The sequence below is a fragment of the Thunnus maccoyii genome, chromosome 16 (assembly GCF_910596095.1).
Source record: "Thunnus maccoyii chromosome 16, fThuMac1.1, whole genome shotgun sequence".
Lineage (NCBI taxonomy): Eukaryota > Metazoa > Chordata > Actinopteri > Scombriformes > Scombridae > Thunnus > Thunnus maccoyii.
Window position 1 is genome coordinate 16501318 of NC_056548.1, and position 27027 is coordinate 16528344.

The 27027-nt window shown below is 40.2% G+C and overlaps 2 protein-coding genes across 2 annotated transcripts; one reads left to right on the forward strand and one right to left on the reverse strand.

Annotated features, from left to right (window-relative positions):
- Positions 1–25: 25 nt before the first annotated feature.
- On the reverse strand, positions 26–25833 carry tdrd9 (tudor domain containing 9). Its single transcript, XM_042388149.1, has 35 exons — positions 25585–25833; positions 20165–20247; positions 19973–20040; positions 18648–18869; positions 16598–16720; positions 16176–16256; positions 15924–16088; positions 15730–15833; positions 15509–15628; positions 15129–15213; positions 14993–15050; positions 14677–14781; positions 14492–14589; positions 14273–14404; positions 11743–11905; positions 11180–11243; positions 10932–10995; positions 10787–10831; positions 10256–10309; positions 9590–9706; positions 9356–9463; positions 8044–8144; positions 7758–7928; positions 6954–7065; positions 6653–6868; positions 5625–5714; positions 5260–5517; positions 4077–4244; positions 3505–3572; positions 3309–3418; positions 2652–2748; positions 2422–2560; positions 727–845; positions 557–629; positions 26–447 (listed from the first exon to the last, which is right to left on the reverse strand). The coding sequence occupies exons 1-35, from the start codon at positions 25737–25739 to the stop codon at positions 349–351; spliced, it is 4035 nt and encodes a 1344-aa protein (XP_042244083.1). The 5' UTR covers positions 25740–25833; the 3' UTR covers positions 26–348.
- rd3l (RD3 like) lies at positions 20442–25578 on the forward strand. The gene is made up of 2 exons (XM_042388151.1): positions 20442–23258; positions 24143–25578. The coding sequence occupies exons 1-2, from the start codon at positions 22945–22947 to the stop codon at positions 24504–24506; spliced, it is 678 nt and encodes a 225-aa protein (XP_042244085.1). The 5' UTR covers positions 20442–22944; the 3' UTR covers positions 24507–25578.
- Positions 25834–27027: the final 1194 nt, after the last annotated feature.

The window sequence follows — 27027 nt, forward strand, 5'->3', positions numbered from 1 at the left end:
AATGGAGACTGATTGACAAGCCTCATCTGTTGCAAACAACTATTTTAATGGACCAATGCTGAAGCACTGTTACAACAGGTTACACAGGCTGAATCTCATCAGCCAAAATTAACTTTTCCTTAATAGCAGCCACTTATTTAAACAGTGAAAAACTACTTCAGTGACAGTTGCTAACAACAAAGAAGGGATTGCAGATTTTGCAGTGCTGCTGAAGGGGTCCCATTTGAAATTACAAAATAAAATGCTCTTCTGAACATAATTCAGTCAAATTAAAATTCTGGGACTGCTAGTATAACAACATTCAAATCATTTCCTTTTCAACACAAGTGTAACAAGTACAAAGGCTTTTTAGCTGTTGAGCAGAGTGACAGGATGCAGCTGGAAGAGAACTCCTCTGGTCTTTCCAGCTCCAGGCTCCACAATATCCATCCTCAGAGAAGGATCAACCTGTGGGACCAATACACAAACACGTTTAAACACAGAGCTAGAATGATGAAAATAGCATATAGAAGGGTTAATGGTCAAATGAAAAAAGAAGCACTAATGTGTCCCATACCTGGTTCCATTTGTCTTGTTTCTGGTAGTACACTGGAGTGACATCTTCCCGTGGTGGTGACTTGATGAACAGTCTGCATTACACAATATAAAGTTCAGATCAATAATTGCGCACACGTCGTTTGAATATTTAAAACTTATTACTGATTTCTGTGGCTGTATGAGAGTGACCTCATGAGGCGCTCCCGGCAGTCCTCCTGCAGGTGGCTGATCCTGTCGGGCCCCAGATGCAGAGTGCCACTGGGCCCTTCACACACCAGACGGTTTATAGCCACTCGCAAGGCATTAATCTGAGTAGAAGGAGAACCCAGAATTAAACCCAGAATTAAAGGGGACCTGTTATACTTTTCCATATTTTCAGTCATATATATATATATATATATATATATATATATGATAAAATAATGTGTTACAATGTCGGATGTTCATATTAAACTTGCCCAAAGTGTCAAATAACGAGGTAAACATATCTAGAAGTAATCCCTGTGAGCAAAAAGCACCAGCTTCAAACTGCTCTGAACGCTCCGTTTCCAACAGTTTTTTCTACTCTCAGCCTGAGCCGATGTCGACTCATGATGGATTTCTTTATATGGTCATCTGCTCCACAGCGCACCAGTTCACTGCTCCGCTCCAATAACATTATGGCATTCCTCCATTGTTTTGGGGGTAGTCATGTCGAGCCATGACTTGAGTCGAGTTGGCACGCTGTGAGTGTTTTTCCATTACACAGCAGGGCAAAGTGAAACAAGTATTTTACCTGTTGGAGGTGTGCTGGTCATCTGCAGCTCTGCATCAAACAACATCATCACAGGCTGCTTGTACTATTGCTCCCTGTATTATTTCTAACTGATCTGCTGAACAAAGAGCTCCAAATATGTTCATATCTTGTTGGGTCGCCTGGTTTTTAGCACCGCTAATGAGGCTCTGCTAATTTGGTGAGGAACACGTTTCATTTCCTGTAAATTCTTCACAATAAATCACAAAAAATCTCCTGTTATTTAGTCATTTAAAAGCTTTTAATTTTTAAGCAGTAAAGCAGGAAATGTTGGGTTCAAATCAGCGTTAACTTAACACGACTCTGATACGGCTGCCCCTCAGCAGGCTTCTAGAAAGCTAAACAATCAGAACAGAGTGGCCTCATCGGGAGGGAGGCCTTAAAGAGACAGGAGCGAAGACTGCCTGTGAGAGACAGAGGTTGAACTGAGAGGCTACATAAAGGGCCAGTATAAGATAAATAAGGATTTTTTTGATCTGTGAATCATGCAAAACTAATCTATTGGCGTCCCAGAATAAAAATATAAAGCTGGAAATCAGCATAATAACTCAACTTAATACACATTGGGGAATGCTTCAACATGTCATACTGACATTGGCGAACTACTGTAACTGAGTGCCGTATATAATCAGCAGCATACATACAAATATGATTTGTAATATGAAGACTTTGATTGTAATACTGCTAGTACATCGAAGTTTTATTTTGGATATGTACTATTAGTTACTGGGGTACTGAGAATTTCTCAAAGACTTACATTCCATGAAGAAAACACTTCCATAAACCAGGTCAATTCCATAAAGTGACAGATAAACTATTGCTCTCTCTCTTAAAGAAAGAAATGCTTTTTAAATCCCATGTATTTCAGTGATGTAGCATTTCCTGTGCAACTGGGCTGTGTTTGGTTGTTAATGTGGCGGAGGGGAAAATAGTCTTAACTTTTGAGGAGACACAGTGTGACTCACCTGTCAAACCCTCAGAGGCAACCAGTGACAAAGGATCCAGTAAACTCAATCGATGTTTCTATCTACTTTTTCACTGCATTCAATCACATCACATCTGTCTCTCTCCTCTTTGGAGACGACTGTTACCTCAGTGATGTCTTCAACATCAAACTTGACATCAAAGGCTAGTTCGATGTCGTGCTCAGGTAGGATGCCCTCTTGTGTTTGACTGTTCCAACCCAAACCACAGAGGGCTCCAGTGTAGCAGGTCCTCTCTTCATTAGTGCTAAAAAAAATGACCAAAGAAAATATTAGCATGTGTGTTTGATTGTGCCGTCTTTAAGGTGTTAAGTGCTAAGTCTGTGTGTCTGACTGACCGTAACTCCATGATGGGGGTGAAGAGCATGGTAATGAGTGCAGGCAGTCCAGGGATGTCAGGCATGAGGGACGTATCTCTCAGGAGAATATGTGTACCTACAACACAACCCTGCAGTAACTGATTTGACCACTTAGAGGAAGAGGAATTCCACAACAGACTAAAAAAAACCATACAGCTCCTGACATTCTTAAGATTTATAAAATCTTTGTGGCTAAAGGGTTAGCAAACAATGGCCTAATTAGACATTCCGCAGACACAATTTGGAGTGGGCACATGCAAGTCCAATGTTGTTGGTCTCTATTAACTTGTTAGGTAAACATCTGGTTCTTTAGCTACTAAATGCTCCAGTATGTTCACCAGCTAGTTGCTAACTTTGTCTGCTGTTTGGTGCTGGGCAGGTAGTGTTTTTTTTAAACTTTTTCTAGAAATAGCAGCCTGCTATTGCTGGAAACAAGGTTTAAATGAACAGAATTTGAGGTCTGTAAAACAAAGAGAGACTGCACAACTCGGTAGCGCTAAGGGGAGCTCCAGAATAGGTTGATAATTCTCTGTGGGGTCGTAACAACAAACAACTGAAAATTAGTATCATTTATTAGTATCACTTAAAGCTATAAATTAATGCCCATTTATCCCTGAGTGCAGCGTTATCTGGTACCTGTAGAGTTGACGGACACAGTCCCAGCCACCAGCATTCTCTGATGTTTATAGTGAGGGTTTTCATTCAGAGCCAAGGAGTTGATGCTGCTCCTCTCTATACACACTGTCCTGGGAGGACGACACACCCATGAGTAGTTAGGGGTGGAAACAACAACCAGCAAGTTTCATTTGGTCTTGTTGTACATGAGACTTACTTGTAGGTCTTGTGGCTAAAGCTGTGGAAGTTGATTTTATGAGGACTATGTGGCCCATGCAGGTGAACCTAACGGTGTCAAAAGGAAGGCAGCATTTAGACACCACATGATGTATTTAAGTATCGACTGATTATTGTGATTCACAGCTCAAGTCACTGTCGTCATTGTTCTGGCTGGCAGACAGAATGGGTGTGCCTCTGGCTTACAACCACAAAATGAACAGCACCACATGGTCTGCAATGGCTCCATCTGCTGGACAAACTGAGAGAAACACATAGTGCTCTCATAATGCATCTCATGGATGCCATCATACACCCAACAAAGTATCAGTATCTCAGGCACTCAGATAGCGTCCTCTTAAATCCCTCAAAACCAATTTTTATTTTACAGCTTTCTCTTAATCCCTGTTAGTTTTTCATTAGATTTTCAACCACTTGTTAACATTGCTTTTGAAAAGTGTAACGTAATCAACGATAGACAGATATTTTGCAGCTTTTTTGAAGACTAGATATTTTATATTATCTTTTATTAAGATACTATCAAAATGTGCTTTAGCCTGCGGTGTATCTTGCCTTTGTCTTGGAATAAGACTGGCGGCTCTTGGAGAAGTGGGCAAGCAGGTTGTCCATGAGCTGCTTCTCCTCTTTCTTGCGCTCCTTCCAGGAGCTGCTGGCAGCATTGGGGACATATGTGCCTGCTTCCATGTCTTTGTACAGGGATATCAGCGCCTCATGGTTTTGCTGCAAGAGCACACAAAAATATGCAGAATGAAGAAGGCACACAACCCCGGTACATGGCTGAGGTATTTTAGTTCAATTGTATGTTTTGTCTCAACACATCAGGTTTTCCTGCAGTGCTTTACAGTCGACTTGGGCCCAAAAATCCCCAAACAACTTCATTATTCATTCCTTATATTTTCATTAAGACAGGGCAATGTTGCTTACAGCATCCTACAACAACATCTGCTGGGAAAGATCAGTACTACAAGTACAAAGGGAAACATTTTGAAGAGTCATTGTGTGAGCAATGCAATGTTAAAACACACACAATAATTACAGCATACCTGTAAAAACGTCACAAACAGAAGCAGTGTATTTAGTCATATTTTGTTTCCGACAATACAGAGCATTTAGATTGAGAGCAGAGAAGTGAAATGGTACCAAAGTGGTTTATGAAGTTTGAAAACATAATGTACATTTACACTTATTAATTTCATATTCACTATTAACTTCTGTCCAAAGCAACATACAAATGAGGTACAATCCAAGCTATACTAGATCGAGGAGGAACCATCGAGAGTGACTCAGCATTCAGTTCCACGTTTCACCTGACACAAGCACTTGTAGGTGTTTGCAGTAACACATAAACACCAAGCAGAGAAATGAGAAAGCGAGCCTGAGAAGGATCGAGTATATCAAGTGAGAAAATACTCTCAGAGGAGGTAGCTCTGTTTTCAAGCAATTTTTGTAGATAAAGAGCGATTCTGCTGACCAAATCGAGTTCAGCAACTCGTTCAACCATCGAGGGAGCAGGTAGATGGGTGCTGTGGTGGATGTTGTGATGTTGTTTTTCTACCCAAACGTGTCACCTTTAGAGCGCACTGTAACTTACATGAATCCTTGCTGACTACAGTTGCTCTTCTCTCAGGAGAAAGAAACTACAAACTGTGAACACACTTGTCTTTGACTCTAAAAAAAAAAACACATTTTGCACTGCCTAACTAATTTAATGTGAAAATCCCAACTGTTTTGTCACCTTGGAGTCAAAGTTCTCTTCGACATTCACTGCATGTCCCTCCGCCACCAAGATGTCTGCCACGCTGGTGTTTGTCGTCTCTGTGTTGATGAGCAGCTGCACACGCATCACACCGTGGAGGATGGAGTACAGCGACACGATAAGTGAGCGGCCTTTCACCAGCGTGATGAATCGGTCGCGGGCGCGGCTGCTCCACTGGTTCCCCAGGATGATGGACTGGGCTGACGGACGCATTCCAATAACTTGGAACTCCTGAGCCTGAGACCACCAGCAGAGTGTCCTTGTTACTATTCATTCAGTTTGGACAGAGAGCATAAGGATGCATTTGTTTACTTGAAAAATGCCTCTATTTATAGTATTACTACCTGGAAGGGGTGAGACAGGAGGTCAGAAGGAAGCTCCCTGAGGCTGCTGCAGGCAACAACTGCTGTGTTGCCAAAGTCCAAGAAGAACACCTGCAGAACAACAAGATATACTTTGCTCTGCTCATTATGTAACATCAACAACTGCTATTATACACTCCTGTTGAGAATGATTTTCCTATGTTCAACCCAACAGTGTCAGTGGTTGACATGATCAGTGATGCTTTGAATATTGTAGTTTTCTACTTATTCTTTCTTTTTCCCTCTGCTTTTCTTTCAATACCTTAAGCTTTTGCTGTTGCACGTGTAGTGAAACACATGAAAGACGCTGTATTGAGCTACCACAAACACATTAATGGAATAAAACTGTGTAATCCATTCTTCCAACATGTCAGAATTCTGCAAGCATTGAAAGAATAAATATTAAGTAACTTGCCAATAAAATAAACATACAGTGATATGATTTTTAGAGTTGCAATGACTAGTTGATTAGTCAATTAATTGACCGACAGAAAATGAATTGACAACTATTTTGATAATGCAATAATCGTTTAGTCCGTTTTTAAACAAAAACGCCAAATATTTGCTTGTTTTATCCTCTAAAATGTGAGGATTTGATGCTTTTCTGATATTTTATAGACAAAACGATCAATCAAGGAAATAATGGGCAGATTAATTGATAATGAAAATAATTGTTAGTTTCAGCCCTAATAATTTTATAAACTGGCCTTTTATCACCAAGCAGGCCATTAAAAGTCTGTATTTGCTGGAACAAGGGTAGGAGCACTGGACAAAAGGCAATTTAAAATTTTAAATTAGTAATTTAGCTTGAATTATCTTCAATTTCTTTATCACACTACAAGTTGTAAGGAGTGTGAAAGCCATAATGTGCTGACAATGTTTCTCCTTTGGCATGATTAAATAAGAGAGGTGCTGCCAAAAAAAAAAAAAATCAGACAAGAGAGAAGTAAAGGAGATTGTTTTAAGTAATTAATGGGTGCCAGAGAATGGTGTGTATGAGTGATAGATACCTCGACTGTATTGCCACGCATGTGCAGGATCTTGGCGCGGTAGTACATACTCTGCTCATTGATCTCAGAGTAAGGAGCCAGACACAACAGGTTGGGGTAGAGTGACACAGTTACAGGATGCAGCGTACGTATGTTAATCTCTGCTGTCAGATGGCGCTGCTTCTCCAAACTGGCTTCATCTGCCTGGAAGCCCCAGAAATGACCCACCTCCACCACCTGCAGAGATCAGAGATCATGAGAGGTTAATTTCTTTATAGACTTAGTCAAAACCCTAACAGCAGCTTAGATGTAGAGGACTGACCTCTGTGATGTTGACAACGAACAAGCGGCTGAGAGGAAGCTTGTCTGGGTCAATGGTGCTGCTCACCACTCCCACTGGGCAGACGGTCTGGCTCTGGAAGTCTACGTTCACCCTGCACATCAACATCACACAGAGAACTGGGTGTCATTGTGATGTGTGCTTTCACTTGCACTGAGCTCAAAATGGCAAACTGTATTTACTGCTGCTTTGACATTGTCTGTCATAACATTATTTTAATTATTTTACAGAGCTGCCTGGTAAGTTCCTTTGGTTAAAGGTTGAAGCATTAAAAAAGATGCCAAATAATCACCATGGAAAATGTATGACATTACTGAAATATGGCAATATTATGTAATATTTTTTAAATATTACTGTTAAAAGGAACACCCTGAGAATAGTCAGTGAGCTGCATTGTTGTTTCATAGCTAATAATGTGCCAGTGTTAACATATCTCCTGCCTACCAGAAGGAGGGAGGATAGCTGGTGCTGTCTCTGCCTAAAACTGCCCGTCTTTGAGTCCAAGTGATTGCTGTGCAAAGTCATGCAGAGTGCTAGGATGTCAGATTACATTAAGGCTCTGTGCAAGGGCACTGACCAACGCAGCCTGTGGTGCAGTGGGTCCCACTTTCCAAAAAGACGGTCTCAGCCATCAGAAGAGAGACAAAGCTGAACCTTTGTTCTTTGTTCCTTTTAATATAATATTCCTTATAATATAACATATTTGAATTCATGAAGCACCTGATTTCACTCACTCACATAGACAAGAAAATAGTTTTTTTCCATAATGTGTGAATAGAGCTGTACCGTGAGTATTTCAGGTGAGTTATGTTTCTATTCCCAGCACAGTTTTCTATTTGTTCAAGGGGGTAAACAGACAGCTCCATGGGAGGATTCTGCTGGGCCAGGAGGAGGGCAAGCGACACCTCAGGCAGCACCCCCGAGTCCTGGGATGTCCTGTAGAACTCCACATATGCTCTGAACACGCACACACAGAGTCAGATCATGATGAAGTCTGTACATTTCAGTGTTCTACATAAAAAAGTCATCAGAGTAGATGCTGAGACATGATGTCAGATTTAGCCTTCAGTACCTGGAGCTTTCAAAGGAAATGGTTTTGACTTGTCCACACAGGCGGAAGAGAGACTGCAGCTGCTTGTAGTACAGAAAACTGTATGGAGGGAGGTTCCTCACCTGGACACAAAATATAGCCTGATGTTACACAAAATTCCAGCTTATTATATAGCAACACTAAATGGTCACACTTTATTTTATGGAATACTATTAAGACGTACTTTGCATCAAAATCGACAAAAACTAGAAATATGTTCTTTATTAGACAGTAAACAAACAGTTAAAACCTAATTAGACACCATATACCTAAATTATGCTGTAATTAGAAACCACATAATGCTGTATTAGACCCAAAACATACTATACTTGGAGAGTATTTTACCAAATTATACTCTAGTCGAACCAAATAAGAGATCCTAATACACTGTTAGACACCATTTTACAAGATCAGTCTAATTAGAAATCAAATATAATGTCATATCAGATCAAAAATATGCTTCAGTTAGACACTATTCTACTCTTAGTACCAAATTATGCTGTAATTAGACACCACATCTAATGCTACCAACACGGGCCTATCATTGCTTAATTAATTAGACAACACAGGCTGTAATTAGGTGAATTTAATGCCACATTGGGCATAGCCTTTATAATAGTGAGACCAAACACTGAGAGCTCAGAGGAAAATACATTTACATGACGTTTATTTAATAGTTTCACTTTCTTACAGGGTCATTTGTTGCTCATTAGAAGAAAACTCACTAAAGTCAAACCTCATCAGGTCACATCTAGTCGCTACTTCATACGTCCCTTATAGCCTGGATGTTCACTGGAGTCCTGTGGAGTTTGTAGGTGGTAAACCTAATACATGCTTCCTCAACGCTCTACTTACATACTAGTTAAGACATCAGACCCATGTCAGTATCCGACCCCAGTAACATTAGGCTATGGAAGCTGCCAGACATTGCATCTTTATTTCCCACTGTTAGACCCTTAATAGACTTTCTTAGAGGTAATTTGCAACACATTACAACAGCACTGTACCGTACACTAAAGTGAAATCACATATCTGCTACTTGAGACACTGTAGTCTAGTAACAAATGCTGCAGGCTACTTAGACATCAGACTGTTTAATGCTGTGTCACTATCTAACCCCAGTAACAGAGACTTAAGACTTTTTTAGAGGGTAATTTGTGACACTTTACAACAGAACTGTAAAGTAAAGTGAAATCACATATTTGCTTTATGTTTTAAAATGGTCCAACCAAGTATCAATTAACAATATGAAATGTTCTGCCTGCTCTAAAGATTTCACAACTGTGGGTCATACCATCACTGTTGTTCTGGGGTTGAAGCCACTCAGCTCTCTGGAGGCCAGGTCTTCATCCATTTCCCCCTGAACAAAGTAGTTGGGGTAGTAGGCACCAGCGATAACCACCTAAGACAAGGAGAAGTTCAAACAACTGTTTGCTATGGGTGTGTATATAAAACTTGGACTTGGGAGATCATGATGTACATCCCACCATCCATGTCTTGACCAGACTCATACGCAACACTGACTAACTTGTAGAATGAACTTCTGTTTGTGTATGCTGGTATAATCCGAGGGTTGAGCGTTATCCGGCACATGCATGTTGAACTGGTGCACACGTCTCTTCAGGTCCTCATACAGCTCTGCAACCTGGACAATGAGGAAGGCTGAACTACAATATTCTACTGGCAGCTTAATTTCAAAATATTAGCTCATTGAGAGTGGAGAGTATTTTTTACATATGAAAAACAGAACTGTGCAGCCACAAGCTATAATCAACAGTAGCATTCAATTTTAGCAAACATTTAATTTTAAACTTAGTCGATAATAACTTTTACCTGACTTAATCACATCTGACTTTGTTTACACTTGTCAATGAACTTCTTTATAAACTGTTTAAATCTTGCCATTAAACTTTAAATGAAAAAAACATAGGAAAGTTTTTAGCTTGGCCGCACAGCTGCTACTGAAAAATGACACTGGCTTATACAGATGACATATTCCCAGTCTGTACCAACTTCAGTAAAGCCTCTGAAAAACACCAAAACTGGGGGAAAAAACTCAACAAAATCAATTTCCACTCCAAGTAACATGGCTATACACTGTAGGATTAATGCCTATCATTGATTTAAAGACTAGGATGGGTGATGACAAAGACTTCCTGTAAAATGGCGGCATGATTGTGACCCAGCTCCTTACCTCTCTGATCCTCTTGATCTGAATGAAGTTCTCTTTTCCCCAGTCCAGCTCGTCCTAACAGGAGAGAGCAGCAAAGGCAAAGAAACATTAGACTTCATGGAAAAATACAGAAGAGGACAGGGTGCTGGACTATTTATGATGCTCAAATCAAATGTTTTAATATTTTAAATTTTAACATAGGCAGGGAGACAATTATCCTCAACTTATTAGCGATTAAATAAACCATCTAAATAGGGAAAACACTCATTACATCTACTACTCCTTTGCAACTGCTCTGTAAGCTATAGGACTGTGCCATAGGTCGTTCACACAGTACTATATTAATTCATTACCAAGGAGACAGATCAATCGTGTATATATTTCATAACCAATCTTGAAAAAAAATTTGGATGAATAACTGCAGTGTTCAGTGGTGGATTTGTAAAACAGCAGGAGAAATTAGTTATTTTCTACCTGTAAATAATATGATCAGCACATTTTTATGTATTTGTCTTTACAGTGAGTTCATTTTTGGTTGTTTGTTTTGTTCACCTTCGGATGTCTGAGGTGTCCTTTCTTTTTGGAGGAGTGCCATGCCTAACAGTAAGAGACAACAGGGAAGTGATGTCAGCCATTAGGCAAATATGTAAATACCTCAAACAGCACCTTGCCATTGAATTGGCATCAAACACATTACCTTGAAGACGTTGACAAACGCTATGGAATCACTTGGAGTGCCACGAGCAAAGGCCAACTTGCTCCTGGAATTTCAAATAATTCATTACGTAGAAAAAAAACTGTGATGGCATTACAAAGGTAAGTGAATGAACTCTGTGGGATTACACAACAACATGATGTCCCAAATACCACTTTGTTGGGACACAAAAATTATCTATAATGACAGCACGAGAGTCTGAAGCGGAGCAGCTGTTGAATGTGACTCACCTTTGGCCGGCAAGCTGCTGCATGGATGGTATGGCAAAGAAACTCTTCAGAGAGTGCGAGGCAGCTGAGGATAGGAGCAGTTGTTATTGGAATTTGTGCAAACAAGCGGGCACAAAAATATGTTACATGCATACAAACATATTTCCAAAAGTGCAGTCATGATATATCGATGGCTGAAGAGCAAAACCTCCTATCTGAAAAATGCACTTTTTTGAGAAAACTTGTTTAAACAAAACTTGTTTTCTTGCAGAATGCTATTTGTAAAGGATACCCAATACATAATACACTGTTTTTGGACTATATTACTATATTATGTGGTATTGTTTACGGTATGTTTGTATGGTTATTATGGTATTGTTAACACATAATGTAGTAATATAATCCAAAAAGAGTGTATTATGTATTGGGTATTCTTAACAAATAGCATTCAGCAAGAAAACAACAGGTTTTTTTTTGTTTTCTCAAAAAAGAGAGCTCTTCGGCCATCGAAGCTATGCCTCTATGATTGTGAACACTCATATGCATAACTGCAGCAAATATCAGTAGGATGATGACAGACTGACCTATGATAAGACACTCATCCAGACAGCCAAAGATGTAGCCCAGGACAATCATCTTCCCTAGGTACAGGTCCACAGGCAAGTGGGCCAGCACTCGGCCCAGGAACGTCAGCTCACCATCCTCATTCTGGCCCCTACCATCACTTTTCGAAGATAGGGCACCCATCTACAGAATAAAATATCCAGCTAGTGTCAAGTCAACAGATTCTTCACAAGTTAAAAGGTGTCTAACCAAAGTGTTGAATGCATTTCCTTCCTCATAAAGCATTTGCAAAGGCAATTTTTAAAATATCTTAAATCCTGCATTGTTTAAATTCATGTTTACTAGTTTGCAGTCTTCTTCCCTGCCTTTTCTGGCACATTGCTGTGTTTCTTGGTGAATTACAGCCACCAGTAGGTCACTGAAGTATTGTGAAACCATTGGCAGGACAGTAGAATGCATCACCCACGTACACGCTCGCTCATGTTTGTCCCTGTGCGATTTTCAACCTTTCATCTAATTTTCATCTTCCCAAATATCTTGCTTGCAGAGGTCAATCTACATATGTTCTTGATATTGTGAATATACTTTATCATTTCAGTAGAGATAATAAAAAGGACAGTGTAGAGGCCGATTGAAAACGAAGGGGGAGAGAGGAGTATGACATGCTACAAAGCCTCCCGGCATAAGCCTTGGGGTTCATGTGTTTGGTTGTGTGTGTCCGTGTGTCTGTCTGCAGCTAGTCTCACACACTACTGGACCCATCAGCCTAATATTTTTTGTGCAAATTTATAACTATATGCTCAAGGACCTCTCGTGGTTGCAGTGATTCACAACTGTTGAAATTTATAATGAGTTTTCCGCCGTCACTGACTGCTGACTCCTCACTAGGGCTGAATAATTAATTGAATGTTTATCGAAATCAGAATATGTCCTACTGCAATTTTCAAATCACAGGAGGTGCAATGTTATCATGTTAAGTTACCGCCGATGCAAACCCAACATTTCCTGCTTCTGCTTTCCTGCTTTATATTAAAAGCTTTTAAATTACCAAATAACGGGAGACATTTATTGTGAAGAATTTACAGGAAATTAAATGTGTTCCTCACCAAATTAGCAGCGCTTCATTAGTCGACACAACAAGATATGGAGAAATTTGGAGCTATTTGTTCAGTGGATCAGTTAGAAATTATGCAGGGAGGAAGAAGACACAGTGATGATGACGTCTGATGAAGAGCTGCAGACAACCACCATCTGCTGTGTGTGCAGCAGATGACCATATAAAGAAATCAGTTACGAGGTGATGTCAGCTTGGGCTGAACATAGAAAAAAAAACATTGGAACTCAAGCATTCAGAGCAGTCTGATTAAATATTGCCATGCTGTAGAAATGTCCTGGCCTCCACATCATATTCTATAGACTTAAGAAAATATCTTTGTTTGATAAAGATCCCTGAAAAATCACACCATTATCATCGTAATGTTTTTCAATTAAATGAGAATAATGATGTGAAAATTATCATTCCCGCTAATATCACAAATCATATCGCAATTGCAGTCAAAATAATCATAATTAGATATTTTTTCAAAATTGTTCAGCCCTACTCCTCATTCCTCTTAACCAGCTGGTAGGGGCCGGAAGTGATCAACAACCACAGCAAAAGGCATTTCCGGCAATTGGCTATGCTAAAAACAAGGCTGTTGCAGGCCACATTTTTGCCTTTGTCATGGCTCAAAAACGACATCCACAGAAAAGTTTGGTCTCATCTTGAACCAGAGCATCTGCAGATTAATTCTATACCCAATATAATATGATCCATTAAAGTTAGGTACAATATGAGATGAATAAATCCCCATTTTTGTTAGCTTTACCGCCATCTTGACTAAGGGAACTGGGAGGGACAACTGAGTGAGATTCAACTCTTCTTTGTTTGGGAAGGGAGGAGGTGGTAGGGAGGGTTTTTATTTTGTGTAGCATGTTACAACAAAATGGTCTAAATAAATAACAAAATTATCTAAACAAATAAGAATGTTTAAATTGAGAAGTCTGAACTTGTTGTCCCATTTATTGTTACCTTATTAAGTTTATACAGTTAGGAGAACCCAGGAGGACACTCAGTTACAGTACCATTATACTATTCAATGCATTTTAAAGAAAACTGAGACTGTACATGCCCCCAGACACACCTAGCAGAGATCTGCACTCTACTGAGTGCACTCCACTAGTTATATAATAAAATGTTTATATTTGTCAGTGATAGAAAGAAACCAAAAACAAACACTTCTCCCACTTTCCCTTCCCACACAAACACACAATGACACAACTCTGCCCTATATAACTCTCACCTAACAGACTTGACAATAGTAACCATCGCTGACTCAAAGCTCCAGTCGGAGAACTCAAGGTCTAATGCTCTGTGACAGAACTGGGTGGTCAGCTGCCCGCCCAAATAAATAATAGTCATCATTACAGCCATGCCTTCATACCTACTTGAGTAGACATTAATTGCTCTCTCAGGGGAGAATCATCAATCTGCACCATTTTTGTACTGACCTCTTTGAGCTGGAGCACAGTCCGCACTATGTCACTGAGGTTGGGGGGTGAGAGAGCTGTGGAGAGGAGCGAACGGGGATCTCCCATGTCCAGAAGCTTCACCTTTAGCATGATGGTGGCCAGGGGGGCGAGCTGAGAGGAGGGGATAACACAACATAGTGTGATCGTCAGATGAATGCTTAAAACAGTGTTAAATAATCTCCGGCCAGTGGCACATACCAGCATCTCAGGGATCATGTAGTCTGGGATTTCATTCCTCCAGAACTCTTTGGTAACAAGACGATAACAGTAGCCCTTCGACACTCGACCTGCCCTTCCTGATTGAGAGAGCAAAAAAACATGAGGACGGACGTGAACAGATACTTACACTTTAGAGGTCAAGTTCTGTGCTGTAGTTGTTGTACCTCTGCGCTGGTTGCAGTTGGTCTTGGATGCCCAGGTGAGACGCAGAGACTGATAATTGGTATCTTGGTCACAGACCAAGTGGCGCGCCAGGCAGAAGTCGATCACTGGGTGACAATAAAAGAAGCATCAATACAATTATGATTTTTTTAAAAACATAATCACCCTAGCTAACATTAAAGCTGTAATCCTCCAGATTTCATCCTGGTTGATTTAATGTCATCTGTGGTTATCATGGTAACAGCAAGTGCAGTTTAATACTACAGCAAACATTCCTTGAGCATCTACTTAAGTCAGAGATACAACAGAAGAACTCACCATATTTGACGTCTGGAACAGTCACCGAACTCTCTGCGATGTTGGTGGAAAGGATGACCTGTGAAGATGAGGAGAACATGAGTACAGCAGGTACTGACAACACATGTGAGGCAAAAATAAAATAAATGGTTCTTACCTTCCTGTATCCAGGGACAGGGAACAGAAACACACCATTCTGCTCCTCCAGAGTCACGGTGGAGTGGAGAGGATAAACCTGCAATCTAAGAGGTAAATATAAACATTCATCACAAGTACTACGTAATGTAGGTTAAACACTTGGCTCAAAGAAAATAAAGCCAGCAAAACAGACAAAAGAGATTAAGCATTAGGTCCCATGTCCAACAGAAACCTCAAAATTAGGTATCTAAATCAATCATCTTACACTTTGTACTCTGGTCATTTTCAATGCCAAACTCTTAGCACATTCTAGAAAACAACAGTGGTCTTTCCTTCCAAAATAAAAAACAGCTACTTCTGTGCAGAAAGATTAAATGAAGAGGTTAACTCAAAGCTCACCTTTTGTGGACCAGCTTGGCCAAGGCCTCCTGCATGTAGCTTATCTCATGTAAACCAGGGAGAAAAACCAGCACACTTCCTCTCTCTGCCAACGTCCTGCCACCTTCTTTCTCTGCTTTGCTGCTCACACACAAACGCACATTTCAACACATGATTGACAGGCGGGGGACAACAATGTGTCTCCCCTTGCAGTTAAGTGTGCTAAGACACCAAGAATTCACCTGGAATCTTTTCCTTCCATCTCATCAAAGCTCTGAATGAGACTGATGGCAAGATTGTAAATCTCAACAGAGATATGAGGGTCATCTGAATTAGGCAACTCAACCTGGTAAAGAAAAACATTAAATACACACAAACACTTTGGCTACACAATATAGAGAACAGCAGCATCAGCAGACATTTACCATGTCCTTACCCTGCATGGGAACAGGTTGTGGAGATCATCCAGATAAAACTCCTCAATGGCATAAGGTGCCCCCTCCACTTCAAACACATATGCCGGGTTCATCTTTCCACGGACTGGAGTGCCGAAGTACTCAGCAAACTGTCTGCAGTTAATGGTGGCTGACATGAGGATGATCTGAGAAAACACAGCTTCTATGAGCGAGAGTTCAACTAATGCCAAAAGAGGGCAGAAGAGGGATGTTAACGTTGATCTTGCGATTACCTTGACATAACGAGAGTTTGAATGAAGAAGTTTCCTCAAAACCAGCAGGAGAAAGTCCATCTCCTCAGTGCGCTCATGAACCTTTGGCAAAGGCAGAATCGATAAATGGCCAAAAAGCCAAGAATCACTGATTAGATATTAGGATTAAATGATGAAACTGTGCCCCTGCAGCAGCATAAATATAGATGAAAACAGAGGAAAACCAAATAATAATTACAACTAAATAAAATGTCATAAAAAAAAGTGAAGGAACTGTATTTTTACCATTTACTCATAAATGGATAAGAATATTTTTGATTCAGCATGAAATATTCTAATTTGGCCTACTAAAAAAACAGAAACTCAAAATTTCCCTTATAAAAGTCAAGCTAACAGAGAAATGAACATTTACATTAGAAATGATCTGTCTCATGTTTATGCACCTCATCTAGAAAAATATGGGAGTACTCCGTGAGGCACTTGGCTGAAACCAGTTTTTGAAGCAGCACTCCTGTAGTCATGTAGATTAGTCGAGTGTGTTCAGTAGCCATCTTCTCCAGACCAACCTGAAATACAAATATGTAGCCTTGCATTCATAAATCTGGACACAAATTCTTATTAATAATTATCCCATTATTCTTAATTACCAAAAGCACTGTGTTGAGTAATATATTGTGACTGTTGAATGACTCTAAATTTCATCTCATGGTCTTCTCATGAATGCAAATAATTTTGCTTTTAATTTGTCAACTAGAAATTAATCATGTAAGCTTGTCATTGTGGGTGTATGTGATGAGCTATTGTGTGTAGCTTTGTATTTTGTATGATGTGTCTTGTGTGTTTTTTGATTTTTGATACTGCTTGTTATTGTGCTGTTATGTGTTTTCATTGTGACCTGCCAAAGGGACTGCAGATGAAAATTAGCTGTAAGCTAACTCTGGTACAGTACATCAAATGGTAACATTTGTGTTTAACACTGTACATGGTCCCAATAAATACATAAATAAATAAAAATCTTTTCTTGAAAATGTTAAATAGGTCATGTTAAAGAAATTAGGTCTCTTCCAGTCTCAATCGATAAGGTTATATTCTGCTTCCTCAGAATGATATAAAGGATTAGCCACAGTATGCTTATTCTACAGTACATTCAGACCTCATGCCAGTGTCTTACAAACTACAGTCTGCCATTGCCAACATAACTATTCTGGTCAGTCTTGGAGAAAATACCAGTGACCTGAGAATAAATTCACTGCAACCCTGCGTCCGACCACAGGGAAATACTTTTTGGTTCACCGACTCAACTCTGAGCACAAAAGAACTTTCCATTTACTGAGTGCATGACTTTCACAAACTAAGAGGAAAAAACAAAACAGGAAAGGGGACGAGCAAAGAACTCTCCCCTTGCAGCAGATAAAGAATATGCTTAGGATGTGCAGCATAACCTGAACATTATGTCTCCCATTAACATGCACACTAATATTTGACTATTATTCCAAATATGACAATATTCTGAATTTGATACAGGTCACGTAAACAGCATATTCTGTTTTGCTATTCCAAATGTAGCATGTAGAAAGTAGCATGAAGACAGACAGAGAAGAGAAATGAGGAGAGTGGAGAGCTGTTCAGGGCAGGCTGGAAAAACAGAGCGTGCCTTCTCCTCGACGGGGACGGAGGGGATTGTTTATTATCCTGACATGCAACTGTGGACTGATGGTGATGACTCGGTGTGATTCACCAAAAACACTCAGCGGTGTTGTAAACATTATAGGACAACCTAGGTACTGGATGTGCCTGTAACTATAAATACATAATAACAGTCATATCAAAAACACTTATAAATAACAGGCAGCAGCTCATGAATGTTTTTCACCTCACTGGTTTATTTCACTGCCTGCGGAGATCTTGTGATTTCCATTCCCACTATTGCAGAGGGAAACCCTGAAAACCCTCTGCGTGTAAACGGGGATATTAGCAGAATATTCATTTTCATCAGTCATGTAAACAGCTTAGTAGGAATATTATCTTTTTCAGAATAAAGACAAAAACTGGAATATTTTGTGCATGTAAACATAGTCATTGCTCCCACTGTCAGTGACATCATCTTTAACTCCAGAGGTCTGCAACAAGCGGAGGAGACAACAGTCATTAGATGTTCTGTTTCAGAGCTCTGTGCAACACAGCCAGACATCCTGACAGCAATGCACAGACATGAGCTCGGCAAATATGCGTATACACACTCTTTCTGAGTTGTGAGAGGATGTCATCTGCCTTTTGAACACAGTGTGATCTTAAGTGAATCACTGCAGGTTAAGGCTGGCTCAGTACAGACTAACTACTGTTACATGACCTCTGCACAGGGCTCTCTCTCTCTTGGATATTATGGTTTAATTATTGTGTAGGAACTAAGAACATATTGTAAGTGCAGGCCCATGTATGTGTCTGCACTTCACAGTTTAAGTAAATCAGATTTTGTCTGAATGTTGCACCAACCTGATATCCCACCAGACTACCCAGGGTACACTTCCTCTGTGTGGCAACCCATCGGGCAATACTGGTGGCCCCAATTTTGCGTGGTTGGGTGACCACAATGTTGCACGAGGCATTTTTCTCATTGTAGTGGTCCAGAATGTACTGTGGCAGCTGGGTGGTCTTGCCACTGCCTGTGGCTCCTCGAATGATTACTACAGAGTTGTTTTCTATGAGAGAAATCAGCTGGAAGCAGGCAAACACACACAAATACACAACCACTCAAAAAGAGAAACAGTTCACAAAAATAGAAACCTCATTTGGCTATTTGCACTAATATCATTGCAATAAAAAAAGATATTTGAAAGTAAGTCCTGAAAGTTATGAAACTACTGGATGTGATGGATGTGCTAAGCTGATTTATTACAAGAAGTCCAGACTTAATCATCTGCATTAAGAAAGTGCAGCTTACACTGTGTCCTAACAGCAAGCGACTATCGACTATCACGTCACATCGCATAACATCGGACGCTCTCTGTCCATACCGAATCCATTAAATATGCACTTCTGTTAATCACGTATTTATCAGCTGTGCACTCAAAATCAGACTGGAGACGTAACCACTCAAGTAAAAGATGGGTGAGTACTTGCTATCCTTAGTTTGTACTTTTCAAACAGAATACACGTTTTATATTGTGATATTTAGATGTTTCTTTACTGGAAATGACATACAATATAGCCAACAGCAACTTAACCAGAAACTTCCAGCTCCCTGGTGATCTCCCTCCAGCCAGTTGCTACCTTATTATGTTTCTGTAGTGAAATGAGGAGGTATAGTACAGATAGCTCCTCATTTCAACCTAATGAATCAGCTGTTCCTCATCCATGACTCGCTTTCAACGCGAGCGATAGGTAGTAAATAGAAACAGGGCGCCCGACAAAAGTTAAGCTCAAAACGGCGCGCCGTATAGCGCTGCGCAGCGTCGCTTGAAGCCAGTTAAGACATTCCAATAAAAATTAAAGCAATCAAACTGATTTTGTCACTGATGCTCACGTCACATTCAGTTAGGACACAGTGTTAAATGACAGCATGAGCTAAAATATTCAGACACCATTCTCTATTAGTCGACATAAAATTTTAAACTAGTGAATTTAAAGTTAGCTGTTGTCCTGCAGCATTAAATAACTTTGTGTTTGTCTTGAGCAAACAGTAAAAGCTTAAGTGCACCAATGTCCTGAAGACATAATGACAATCTCAGAGAAACTCCTAACATGAATGAGGACTAGAGTGAGAGGGCACTTTCAGACCATCACGCAGTGTGGTTGAGTAGTAGACTGGTACATTTTACCTCCTGTCTGTTTTTGGTTATGGGCAAGCTGGGGTACTCATAACTCGCAAGTGGAGGAGGAGTGGTACCTGGGGATTCAGAATCGAATGCACAAGAATCAGTGTTCATAGTCTATGACAAATTCTACATTACATTTAACTATGTAAGTTTATATGATGCAAGAAAAAATTCAAGTGAAATTTTAATACTCACTCCCAGTAGGTACTTTTTTTCGGAAATGCCCTCCATCAGAGTTTACATTTTTCAGGCTGCCTTCATCAGGAACCTCTGATGGGCTGAAAAGAAACATAATAAAAGCAAAGTTTAAGCAGTTTGTACATTTTGAGCTTCCATTAACCAAGGAACTGGAATAACGTCAACAGTCACTCGAAGACAAATGGGGAAAAAAAAAAAAAAAAACACAGAACAAATTTGAGTCACTATGCGTAGGACTTGAAACTCATATGGAACAGCAAGTTTCCTTCTCTCTACTCACACAGTATGTGACAGACATTTCCTCTTCAAGATTTTAATTCTTCAAAACGATGAAAAGTGGAAATAAAGAATCAAGTGTGACAACAGTTCAGCTTACACCTGCTAGTTTCATCTTCGTAAGAATGCCTGTCAAAAGTAACATGGGTTTGTCACTATGAACAAATCATTTATATAATGCTTGAAGTGTGTTTTGTTGTCATAATCAACAACAAAGCACTTCTCTGTTAACCCTGACTGCCACGACTCTAATTTGAAAGCTTGAAATTTGAAAGCTCAATTTCATCAAACAAGACAGTTTTGTCGGTTTGAGAGGATCCTAATTGAGTAGTATGGTGGAAGGGCTTGTATCACGTAGTCGTGGTTCCAGAAGTAAAAATAATTTAAATGAATGTATAGATTACATAGGGGGGTTTATTGTGTGTGTCTTTTTTATATATATATTTATAGACAACAGATGACAACCCACTGGAGAACTTACAACATTTGGATGGGCATGAGGGTTGGAAAGCCAATTACAAATCAGAAGAAGCATGTTCTGGTAAAGGCAGGCTGACATTAGATGCTGAGCTTTACATAAATTATTAAATATATTTAGCACCTTTAATCAATTAACTTTCACGTCCTGGTTCAATGGAGCAACGGTGGTGCTGCTTTTTATTTCTGATTGCAATCATGTGTGGCATTCTGGATATACTAGAATTTGTGCTGGCATCTACATTGCTACGTCCATTGCGGTTAATGGGAAATGCAGCATCTAATGCTATTTGACATACTAGACAAAGAAAACGGTATTTCTCAGAGACAAAGATGAGGTTTTTTGACCGCATTGCCTGCTACTCTGATTCTATGTTGAGCCACTGAGGTTATCATTAAAAGTTAACTTCAAATGCTAGCTCACAGTGGGATAAAATACCAGGAGCTCTGTCCACTTCACTACACGCTGCCATTTCTAACTTTGCTCCGAGTCTCTGCCTCCTCTCGTCTTTCCCTCTGGCCGGCTCGACCAGGCCCACAGCACTGTAGCTCGGAGAGCATTCCCAGTTGTCTCTGCCCCTCCCTCTCTCTCAACAAGGGGAGGATTTTATCGCAACAGCAGGCACAAACCCTGACAGTACTAAGAGGACCTCAAACACAACACACACGTGGCTTGTGGGCACACACACACACACACACACACACAAACACTCTCGCCCTCTCCCTTTCTCTCCAATGCACACATTTCATGCAAGCTACAAAGCAGCTGACCTTACAACAAAGCTGCACAGTGCACAGAGGAGAGTATGGTGAAAGGAGAGGAGAGGTGACAGCTCTTAGTCAGTTAGCAGTGTGTGACTAACTCTCCTGGGAAAAAGTCTGCATGACAGAGGCAGTGGGAGAGATAAGACAAGGACAAGACAATAACTACAACACAAAGAGAAAAACGTTTCCAACAACCAAGACAGTTGAGGATCGCTGCCGACTCTCGAGTGATCTGCTCCTTTGATGGCATTTGACACCAAGGGATGTAATAGACAGCGAGTGAAGGGATGAACATGGACAGACCCATGGACACAAGGAGCTCGAGGCTGTACTCGGTGATAAGCTCATTTTTGATCAAATTCTGAATATCTCACAGAGACGTCAGCGGTGCAGTTTTCACCTGTAAGTACAGATCTTTCCTTACAATTTACAGCCAGATGTTATTGTGATAATTCCTTCTTACACATTGGAAGACTAACAGTAGTTCAAATATGGATTTCTTTTTTAAGTACTCAACCAGGAGTTAGGTTAAATACCTGAAAAGCTCTGTTTTGCTATCTTACAATGTGTGAAACCACATATACAGTTTGTGTTCGTGAGGCTGACCTATGACCCTGCAGGCTGTGTAATCCATCTGAATCCCAGGTGGAAGCTGTGTTGAATCCATCAGCCTGCAAAAAGGGCCAAATACACACACCTGGGACATTGTCCTTTGAAGAGTTTGACATGAACTGAAGGCAATCATAGCACACATCAGGCAGGGACCAGAGGTCAGCTTAGTTATGGTGGGATCATATTTCACTGTCAACCTTAAATTTTAATCTTTCACACAATTCTGGATAAAATGAAAATCATATATTCCAAGTAGAGGTTGCGATTTTCTTGCATAATTCTCATTATGGTCTTTGGGGCTGAAAATGTGACCCTGTTTTTAGTAAAAGGTGCAAGCTTTTGTAAGAACTAGGGTTGGATAAATTCACTTTGTTCTCGTTTTTTGTTTATTCTCTGAAGGTAAATTTCCATCATTACTCTTTTTTGTTGATTTTTTGTTCCTGCTGCATCTACCTTTGCACAACTGGTCTTACTCTGTCTTGCCAGTACGTGCAACTTGGGAGAGAAATTCACACTTAGCTTAAAGCATCAGATATTCCAGCATATGTAAATGCAACACAACAGTGCTATAAAAACATCATGGCCTCACAATCCAGGTTAACATTTCTTGTTTCTTCAGTTTCTCAGGACTGTCTGCTGTGACTGCCATGCCATTGTTCAACTGGATGAAATGGTCGCATGAAACAAGCGTGCAGGATCAGGATGAAGCACCATCTCTGAAAACCCCAGGCGTCTTACCCAGCCGCATGTTGATCAAAGAGCTCCTGTGGCATGTGGAGGAACGCGAGCACCTGGCGAGGGAGCTGGAAAGGGAGAACAGGCTGGCCTACAGCGCCTTGGGTCTCCACTGGTTTCAGAGGTACCCCAGATTGCGGACCCTCATCCCCACATCAGAGCTACACCAGCTGGAGTTCCTGTGTGCCCAGATCCCACCTATCCACGTAGCCAACGTGCTCTCCAGGTATTTTGAAGCAGCCATGCCATCCTCCATCCTAACATTAGTATGCTGTCAACAGCGACTAGCTGCTTCTGCATCAACACGCGGCCTGACAGCAGGCGAAGCAGAGAAGACCCAAAGGGAAATGGAGGCAGGGCAAGCTGCCAAGCAAGCCATTGTGTGTTACTGTCACAGAGGCAGGCGATGTAGGGTGTGAACATGCGAAGGTGAAGGATGCCCTGTAAGGCTTAGTAAAGACAGACTGCCAGGGTTTCCTCTCGTCATCTCTATGTTAGCCATAATGAAATAAAATATTACATGATTGAGCCCTGTGACCTACTTATTTCCCATAAAACTCACTAGGTCACTACTGTGTTCTTGCATAACAACATTACCCAACAATAACACTACTGTACTATTTTCAAAACATGTTGTTGTCCCAGATATGTCTTTCTTCTAACTATTCTTACTATGAGACAGAATTAATAGGTGCAAGGGCATATGTCTTAGATTTTGTGATGGATTAAATAAATAAAAATCAGAAACTGCCAACTGATAATGTGGGACGTTGACATTGTGTTGATGCAAATCCTTGCGACTTCGACAAGTGTTTAATTAAGTCAAAAAACAGATGCTTGGAGTGATGCTTGGGTGTAGAAAGGTATCCCTCTGGTGCTCTTCAGTTTGGGGATCCTACTAGTTTAGAGTTACTGAAAAGATCTGAAGCACTCAAGAGGTTAATAAATTTAAAAAGCCTTTAATACTTCATGGCTACTTGGTCATAGGTAAAAACATGCCTATGCATTTCAGCCATTAAGGCTTTCATCAGGGCAAGTACAAAATGGTTGCCTTTAGACTGCTTCCTATATATGTCTTTAATTAACTCCGTTTGTCGCATCCTTCCACAGATTTCGTGAGGTGCTCGCCACTAACAACATAATGCCCTGGGAATTGGCATCTGTCTTCAAGCGGGTGCTCAGGGACTTTTTGAGCCAAAAGGAATATGACGAAGAGGACAGTCTTTCAGTGCAGCCAGGGCCGCTCCGACCAATGGAGTCTTGGACCAGCCGTTACAAAATGAAGCAGCGCTTTGTCACACCTACGGTCCCCAACTGTACAGACCACCCAAGGGAGGAGATCCCAACAATCTCCGGATATGTGGACCGGGCCATGAGGCACTCCAGCTCAGTCACCGTAAACAGGGACTGGAACCTTCCATATTACTATCCAGTTCCTCTCAGGCCCACAGGGGCATATAACACTACACTGTGAGAGGACACACTCCTCCATAAGTCTGTGGTCTTGTATCACAAGGAAAATCAGTCATCACATAAACAGCATGGAGACGTGATGCAAAGACTTAATTATTTGTAGGACTGTTAATTGTAATTTTTAAATAATTGCTTGTGACCAAAAACGTGAAGATGACTTTAGGCTAGGTGGACAATGTGTTGAACTGTTTTATTACTTTAACAGGTCACCAGATCTTTACAATCCCTAAAGAAATTAGCATAATTTCTTTAATAGATTGTTTAGTCTTATTGCCTGTCTTGTTAATCATCTTGTCATAGCTTTTTATATTTTTATTCAATTTGTTTATATTTAATTATTGTGTCCCCTTAAGAGTTTCTGACCTCCAGGTTAGAAACATTGACATTTCTGATTCAGTGGCCAAGCCAGAGCTGTAATCAACAGCTGACGTTTTGTGCTACCTTTGGCAAATTATGAAATTTGAAGTCACTGAAAACCTTTTGACAGCCAACGTTACAGTAAATTGAGGGTATTCAAAAATAATAAAAACTGATTATAACTGAAAATTAGTCAACCAGGTAGCGTGTAAAGTGCTATATAAAATAAAATTGAGGTATTCATTGAAATCTTGGAAAACCTTGAAAAAGGCTTGAATTTAACGGTGGTTCATTTATATGTTAAAGTCCTGCACTCCAGCTTTAATGAATCAACACACTGTCGAACTAAAAGGATTTGACATTAGCATTATATGTTGCTGTGACACACTTCGACATGTATAAAGCTGGTGGCAGCCATTTGAAATGCTAAATATGTTAATGTTGGAAAGCTACCTAGCTAATTACCGTGCGTTAGCTAAAACTCAGCATCCAGCACAGCTCACATTTTTCTAATTTTGCATGCATTTTCTTTAATCTAGCGTTAACTCTTCCGGCCGTCCTACTGTTTGTAGCTATGAGAAAATAAATTTATGTTTTGGCTGAAATAAAGGAAGTGACACTTGTAGCCTTGAATATTTTTTACTTGGTTAACCACTAGCACAGGTGACGCGGGATGCTAGCTAGCTTTTAGCTAACGTTAACTTTGCTTCAGCTTATCTTACCGGGTCTCTTTAAATGACAGCTCATCGAACTTTCTTTCAATCCCTTCTTCTGTGAGTTTAATATTGGCAAACGTGGTCCCCGAGGTGAACCAGTCTGAAATTTGTTCTGCAGTGAACACTTTCTTCATGTTGCAGGTTTTCTGAAATATCGACATTTTCCTGTTGCGTCTCCAAAGAAACGTCAGTTGGGAGGTGGCTCATTTCGCCTCCTGTCGGTTGCCGTAACGACTGCAAATAAAGTTACAATCGAAATTCTTCCATTTACACAGCATGTTGTTGTTTCTGTTAACCCTTACATACTGTTCAGGTCGGTCAAAAACCCATTTTGACATTTGAAAGCAATAAAAAAAATACCCTAAATTAACTCCTTTAAGCCTGGGATTGTATGATTTTTCCTAAAGTAGCCCAGTACAGAAGTCCAGAACGGCAGAGCTTGCAATTATTCTTTTAACGCCATTACTCGAGATCACGAGTTAATTACTTCGTCATCTCGAGAAAACGAGCTTAACCCAGAATATACAAAAAATGGAAATATTTCAAAAGTATTTATTTTTGTTCAGCTGGTATACATTTTTGCACATTGCAGGTGTTTGAGGTCAAATTTGACCCATATTTATTAAAAGGTATTTTAAAGTCATCAGAGGGGGTCAAATAAAGACAGAGTGGTTATGAGGGATCTTGAAACAGTGAAACTATAGACTGGCTTGTGTGTGTATTTCTGTCATGGGGACAGAGTGCAAGAGGGACCATGACACTGTCAGAGAACTGCCTGTGTTCCCTCCATCCACTAGACCCACTCAGGTGTGCTCCTGTAGACCTTTGAAGTGTTATGGGGGGATCGTGAACCAGTGAAAGTGTAAAACTGTGCATAAGCAGCATCATGCATTGTGTACATACAGTAGGGACATAGGGCATCTGCACCTGCAAACAAGCCTACCCAAAATAACAGATCAAACTCATCAATTACCAGGCAACCAACATAGTGGGTATGTGGCTTACAGGCAGTGTTGATTGATGGTTTTAATGGTTATAATAAAACCTACCATTCAAAAATATTGTGGCATCCTTCACTTTCAATAAAATTAATTGAAATAATTATAGCTGTTATGTTCTCCTGTTTTAGATAACAAAAGATCATAATATAGTGTGATTGTCAATGTTTTTTCTCTATAAAAGAAGTGTCAGTCCTAAAGAAAACACTCTGTTCTCTGAAACTTTAGTGAAGGATTAATCACCCATTTATTGAGTGAGATGATATATGTGGATACAAAATACATTTGTGGTTCAACATTTGGTATATTATAAAGGGATACCTTGTCAGGTCAAAAATGACCTGTTCCATACTGTGAAGGGTCAGAATATGAACAGTACGTAAGGGTTAAATGTTACAAAAAATATTCTGCTAATTTGAGATATATTTTTAATTTAAAGACCACTGGACCT

What these genes read in the sequence shown, in the direction of transcription:
- tdrd9 (XM_042388149.1), bottom strand. Translation starts at nt 25,739, where the DNA reads ATGTCGATATTTCAGAAAACCTGCAACATGAAGAAAGTGTTCACTGCA. An exon ending in CAAACTCTCGTTATGTCAAG is followed by an intron (nt 16,089 to 16,175) that starts GTAATCGCAAGA and finishes GTGTTTTCTCAG; the next exon opens with ATCATCCTCATGTCAGCCAC. An exon ending in ACTCACCTGAAATACTCACG is followed by an intron (nt 7,066 to 7,757) that starts GTACAGCTCTAT and finishes GTTGATGTGCAG; the next exon opens with GGTGAACGTAGACTTCCAGA.
- rd3l (XM_042388151.1), top strand. Translation starts at nt 22,945, where the DNA reads ATGCCATTGTTCAACTGGATGAAATGGTCGCATGAAACAAGCGTGCAG. An exon ending in GTAGCCAACGTGCTCTCCAG is followed by an intron (nt 23,259 to 24,142) that starts GTATTTTGAAGC and finishes ATCCTTCCACAG; the next exon opens with ATTTCGTGAGGTGCTCGCCA.